The following is a 6,659-nucleotide window of genomic DNA, read 5'->3' on the forward strand; positions in this document are numbered from 1 at the left end:
CAGCTATGGAAAATAATGAGGTCAAACTGTTCAGAATCCTGAAGGATGTCAAGGCAGCACATTGACTGAGGTCACAGTGAGTTTTAGCTAAAACCTCTGAGTTTCAGTGAAAGTGGTGATCAGTTGCTGACCTCTTCGCAGGAGCAAAAAAACTGATGCTTCTTTATGTATCTTACATTGCTTGAATTTCCCAGTTTTACCTGGTTGTGCTTTACAAGCTGACAAAGAGTGGACTTGTAAGTTCTCATACAATTATTCTTCGAATGAGTGATGTAAGGTTTGAAGGTATTGCCTTTCTGAAGTCTCTTGTGTATATGCATAGAAGGAGTTATTGCTCTCCTGGAGGTACAGCCTCGCTCTTTACTGCTGAGCCCCTCAGAGCTCCCCTGATGCCTCTGACAAATTATCGATGGGGAAGCGTCAACATTTACCTTTCCTTGGCATAAGTTAGCAAAGCTGCCTTTGTTTTTGCATTAGGAGGAGGAGCAGGATGGACGTTCTGAGGCCCACCCTGATAAGGATTGGGGGGCGAGTATACAGGAAGAATCTCATTCAAGAGCAGGTCTACCAGCACGAGGAGGAGGAGGAGAATTTCTGTGCAGGTAAAGAGTGCTGTGCGAGGGGTGACTGTGGTGCTGTCAGGATGTGCTATGGGTGAAGACATCAACACGGGGGATCTAGGGAGCTCTTGGTGTCCTCTCTGGTGACTTTATGTGCTCAAGGACCTGCCCATGAGGTGTTCAAGAGGGAGAAAAATGTTTCACGTTGATCTTTGATGATCCTGCTGACCAAAGAGTGAACATAATCCCAGTTACCTAATGTGGGTTTGGGTGACTGTGCTGCTGACTCTTGGTTATGTTTTGCACTGTGAAAGATCTCCAGTAAAGAGGGAAAAAAATGAGCCCCACAGATCCGTTTTCCCCAGGTTCCTGAGGTGCCTTTCTTTTTGACAGTATGATTCTTTGCAGGTACAGCAGGAGTGGAAGCTGCTCACTAAAGACCCTCTGTCTTTGCAATGTTTGCCTCTTGAAGAACTGGCCTCTTATAATGTGGCTTTTGGAAGGTGTTAGCTATTTTGGGGGCGAAATTCTTCCTGTTCTGATGTATTTTACTTTATCTTTCTGCCTGTGTGTTTGCTGTAGTTCTGCATGAGGTGTGGGCACAGAAAAGCTCAGCTGTTATTTCTCAAATGGAAAGGGTTGTGGCTGTTGTGTCCTGTTTCCCTCTCCACCCTGCCTTTCAGTGGATTGAACAAAGCTTTAATAAGCTGTTTGCCACCCAAATTCGTCACTGTATGTGTTGGAGAGGAGATAGAAACCATTGTCTTTTTCTGGAAGTCATGTTTGGTCCTAACAGGCACAACTGAATGGCCCACAGGTGAAAGGTGCATCTCTTCCTCCATGCCAAGGGTGTGAGAATTTTTCTGTTTTACAAAACACTCTACTTGAACCTCTGAACCAAAACTATCCTCACCTTTAATTGTATTCTTCTGCAACTCTAAATTCCCACTCAGGTCTCTGAATGGGCTGGTGCCTTCCACCCTGCCAGGAGAAGAAACAGTTCCCACTGAGGAGATGCACAATTTCCAGCTGAGAGAAAACCTGGGCTGTAACTACTGGTTTCCTACACCTCCCAGCTTGGTGGATTTAGAAGCAGTCATTATGTTTTCCAGAGCTGGTAGTAAGGTGAAATAAAAGGCAGTTAGCTGCAACAGAGAGGAGTCTGTTTCTTCCTTTATTTTACCTTGGGAGAAGGTGGCTGTGAGACTCTTGTCCTACATGAAGCGCTGACAAACTTTACAGAGGTTGTACAAAGTCTGTTGGGTTTTTTTCTGGCAGGCCCTGGTGACTGTGCAGATGAACCCTGTGATGCCTTTGTGGTGGAAGAGACTGAGAAAGGCTTCCAGTGCAGAATGGAGGTTCCCAGTCCATTTTACAAGTGAGCTTGTGTGTTTCTGGTTTATTTGAGTTGCTGCTGGGAAGTGGTTGAGCACAGAGTATTTTTTTTACGTCGGGATAAGCACCGGATCTCCGAAATGTATTCTGTTTTGTGGATGTGGATTTTAGCATTTAAGAAGGGAAAATTGGCAATGCCTTTTTAGTGCAGTTGTGCCACGCTTGACTCCTGGCCCTCCCTGTGACAGAGACAGCAGGTGGTGCTTTCTTGCTGGCAGGAGAATTTTTGAGCATCTCTTCCCTTGAACATAAAAGCGTTAGGGAGGGTGGAAGAAGGGGAGGAAGAACTGGGATGAGCTGCCTGGCAGGGGGAGTTTGTGAGAGCTTTGAGAGAAAGCACACATGACTGGAGTTGGCTATTGACTCAAATCTGGTGTTTACTGTGAAGCCTTTAGTGTTCAAAGCTTTATCTCGTTATTTTTGACAGTTTTATTGGTTGAATGGTTTACTGAACTGTAGAGAAAGAAAGGTGTTCTGTTGTGTGTTTGGATGCTGGCAAATGACTACCTTGAGCAAAGCAAAAAGCAGAAAAACTGCCCTTAGTTCTTTGTCAGCTGGGGTAATGATAAAAGAGGATAAGTCAGCTGACAATCTGCGGCAGAATGTGCTGGGCAGAGCTGTCATGGACTAACTGACTTATTCCAGCTTAAGCCAGTTGTGAGCCCTGGCTCAACATCATCCTGTGGTCCTAGGCTGGTCACACACGGAGTCCTGGGAGTGTCCTCTGTGCCTGGACTGGGTCCTGTGCGTGGAGCTGAATGTGTGCGTCCCTCTAGCGTGGAGATGCCAGATCTGGGGGGACACAGCTGCCTGTGGCGCGGTTAATCTGCTGGCTGGACACACTTGATGGAAGGTGGCCCAGCAACACTGTGTGAGTGACTCTCTTGCACTTTTATGCCTCCAGGTACATCATTGGGAAGAAAGGGGAAACCAAGAAGAGGCTAGAAACAGAGACTCGAACCTCCATCAGCATCCCCAAGCCTGGAGTGGAAGGAGAAATTGGTGAGCTTTAACATGCACAAAGTGGGTGTTCTCTCACACAGACACAGTCTGAGTGGGGACGGGGCATAGGAGGTGTTTTTCCTTTAATTCCTGCTTTTGACATGACACTGACTCCCTTTATGGACTTTGAAAAATCACTTCACTTTTCTTCTGAGTTTATTGTCCCTGTCTATAAATGCTTGTAAAGCAGTATAAGGTTTTTTGGGAAAAAAAAAAAATCCGTTTTAAGTCTATGGCTAGTCTCACTGAAGTCGCTTCTAGGCCTCAAATGACTGACTTGAGGACTTTAGGCCTGAATGTGGTATGGGGGGGGATGTTTTGTTTTGTTTGGTTGTTTTTTTTAAGTTAATACCATTTCCATTAATGAGGAGCTGTAACATACATCCAGAAAAAACTTGTGTGTTGTATATTTATGCACGAAATGAACTTCAGCATCTGCTTTAACATGAGCAGTGTGCTGATGACGTTGCTGCCATTCTGGTGTTGTCACTTGATCCTGATAGTGTGAGCAGGCTTTCTTGTACCTTATGTTCCCTCTCATCACTTCCAGTGACTTAAAAAGAAAGGAGGCGTTGCTCTTAAAGGCTGGGCTGTGCTGTTTTCTGCCTGAGTGGATGTCCAGAGGGCACCTTACGCACGATCCGGTGATCATCGGCGCGGTGTATAGTTATGTTTGTGACAGCTGTGAGGACTAAGTAACAGGGGATCCAACTGTTGTGCTCCACAGGAACGTGGTAGTACTTCTCAAGAAGTGGGTCTTGACTTCTTCCTAAGAACTGTGAAGGACTATTAGGAAGGTTGAGAGATGTTGAAAACATGTAATAATAGGAAGTCAAGAAAATTTTGCTCCTTACAGTTCTTTCCTTTCAAGCTCAAGTGTTCTCTGTTTGGTGCCTTGAAGTGCATGCACAAACGATATAGGCCATCTTGATCTTTGATAGATTTTCTTTTCTTTTTCACTTTGACTGCCTTTATGAAAACTTGAAATAATGCTCTAGAAATCTGAAGAGCCGTTGAAGTGATAGACTCTTAGTTATTGTTTTTTAGACACTCAGAGCTGACTTTCTTGAGAGCAGAAGGATACGTTTGATGGCATCATCCTGTCTTTACAGAGGAAAGCACAGCCGTGTCAGGCATTTTAAGTCAAGCGGGGAGTCTGGCAAGATTTCTCTGTGCATGGTTGGGGGTTTTAATTCCTGGGGCTTCTTCAGTGAGCCCGGGGCTAACAGCAGAGAGGTGCTGTTGTGCAGGTTTTTCTAATTCTCTCCTGGCATCTCCTGGATGAAGCATTCTTACCTTCACAATATCCTCCGATACTGATATTTTAAAGTGCGTGGATAAATATTGTGTAAAACCACAATCCGTTCAGTTACTCTTTGTTTTGCACGGGTGTGGGTGTCAATAGTCTCACTGTAGCTTCACAGAAACCAGACAGGTATTACTTTGTTTCCTTGTAGTGATTACAGGGCAGCATCGCAGCGGTGTCATCTCTGCCCGAACGCGGATTGATGTTCTCCTGGACAGCTTCCGTAAGAAGCAGCCCTTTACACACTTCCTGTCCTTTGCTCTCAACCAGCCTGCCATCCAGGAGAAGTTCCTGCAGTTCAAGGAGGAAGTGTTGGAGAAATGCTCAAAGGTAAGGATCCACTTAAGAATTACAACCAAGTGGAAGCCCTTCACCAGAGTGCCTTTTCATTTATTGAGATAGCTTTTTGGTGTTTATCTTGAAGGCCTTATTCTATTTTATTTCTTAGGAATGTATTTTTAACAGGCTTTTTACTTAAGTTGATGGATCTGCTGTGAATTTGTTGAGAGCTGTTGTGAAATCTTCTGGAATGTGGAATGGCTAGCTTAGTAAATTGTTAATAAAATATTTTGTTCTCCTTAGAGATTTTCCTAGGTGGGAGGATATGTAAAATTCAGAAGAGGGTTGGAGGTGTTTTTGTGGGGTTTTGTTTGTTTGTTTGCTTGTTTCTAATAGGAAAGCCACTAAATAATGTAGTGGACCTTTTTTACGTTCTATACAATTTCTACATAACCATGAAACCAGGTAGGAATTCACGAGTTTGCTGCTGCTTCTATTTTGCTTTTCTTTTGGTTACTTACAGTAAAGGAAGATGGGTGTCATTACTGGAGCTGAGCGAGAAATGACTTGGTAGCACATGCCATCCTGCAAATCTAATCGCTTCCCTTCTTCCCCATGAGACTCTGTGCTGGCAGTCCCTCCTCCTTGCCTTCAGATCTTCAGCACATTGAAAGCAGCAGGAAATAGGCACAGAGAAATGAGGAACAGAGTGAAGTAAAAGCTGTGTATTCCCTGGTATATTTTAGTGTGCTTCTAGTTTGGCAGAAGTGGGATGTCAGTGCACAGGGCCAGGCTGAGGAGAGGGAATGATATTATTAAATTGCCATGTCCTCAGAGTATTGGGAGAACATCTGTAGGCAAGAGAGAAGAGTTCTTCTTTGTAGCTGCTGCAGGTTAGATTGCATACACACAGCAGGGTTTTGTGGGCTGATATTATTACCTTCATGTTCGTCACTTCTGCTTGTGCCTTTCAAAGGGTAAAATACAATCTTGTGGATAGCACGGCTAGAGAAGTTTAGTTTCCATGTCTTCATGCTGTGGGTGTGAATTATCTGAGATCCGGGGAGACAAGAGTTCTTGCTGAAGTTTTTGTGGTCACTTGCATGTCAATTGTCTCACTTCTGTGAGCAGAACTGAGCTGGCTTTGCAGTCTTGTCTTTCCTGGCAGTTCCGATTTAAGTCCTGCTTTTCACAGAATGGTGGGGTTTGGAAGGGACCTCAGGAGATCATCCAGTCCAACCCCCCCTGCCAAAGCACACCAGGTGGCACAGGAAAGTGTCCAGGCGGGTTTTGAACATCTCCAGAGATGGAGACCCCACAACCTCTCTGGGCAGCCTGTCCCAGGGCTCCGTCACCCTCATAGTAAAGAAGTTTTTCCTTTGCCCATTGCCCCTTGTCCTGTCGCAAGACAAGAAGAGTCCCAGCTCTCCCAGCCTTTCCTCATATGGAACATCCTCCAGGCCCCTCATCATCTCTGTGGCCCTCCGCTGGGCTCTCTCCAGAAGATCCCTGTCCCTCTTGAACTGAGGAGCCCAGAACTGGACACAGGACTCCAGATGTGGCCTCACCAGGGCAGAGTAGAGGAGGAGGAGAACCTCCCTTGACCTGCTGGCCACGCTCTTTTTAATGCACCCCAGGAGACCGTTGGCCTTCCTGGCCACAGGGCACACTGCTGGCTCATGGCCAGCCTGCTGCCCACCAGCACACCCAGGTCCTTTTCCACAGAGCTCCTCTCCAGCAGGTCACCCCCAACCTGTACTGGTGCATGTGGTTTTCCACCCAGCTGCCTATTTCAGTGACGTCTTAGGAGTTTTCTGTCACTCAGGTTTCCACCTGCTGTTAAATACAACTGAAATAGGCCAACAGATCCAGGGATCAGCAACCTGTGCAATGCCACGAGCACCCGAGGGTGAGGAGGATATCACTGTTTCAATTGTCCATCCGCATTAGCCAGTGGTAGCTACCTTTATTAAAGCTTACCTTTATTAAAGGAAAGCCCTGAAGACAGGGAAATGGAAGCAGCCTGAGAAAGTGTTGACTGGACCGAGAGTCATAGAAGCATAGAGTGGTTAGGGCTGGAAGGGAGCTTAGAGATCATCCAGTTCCAACCCCCCTGC

General features: G+C 45.8%; 1 protein-coding gene across 1 annotated transcript; it reads left to right on the forward strand.

Moving 5' to 3' along the window:
* Nucleotides 1–490: 490 nt before the first annotated feature.
* Nucleotides 491–4,593, forward strand: LOC104525245 (activating signal cointegrator 1 complex subunit 1-like; the record flags this gene model as incomplete). The annotated part of the gene is made up of 4 exons (XM_010168342.2): nt 491–602; nt 1,839–1,938; nt 2,860–2,957; nt 4,415–4,593. Coding segments are annotated over exons 1-4 (489 nt in total), but the record flags the coding sequence as incomplete, so codon positions are not given.
* Between the last annotated feature and the right edge of the window lie 2,066 nt (nt 4,594–6,659).

The sequence above is a fragment of the Antrostomus carolinensis genome, unplaced genomic scaffold (assembly GCF_000700745.2).
Source record: "Antrostomus carolinensis isolate BGI_N321 unplaced genomic scaffold, ASM70074v2 scaffold52205, whole genome shotgun sequence".
NCBI lineage: Eukaryota > Metazoa > Chordata > Aves > Caprimulgiformes > Caprimulgidae > Antrostomus > Antrostomus carolinensis.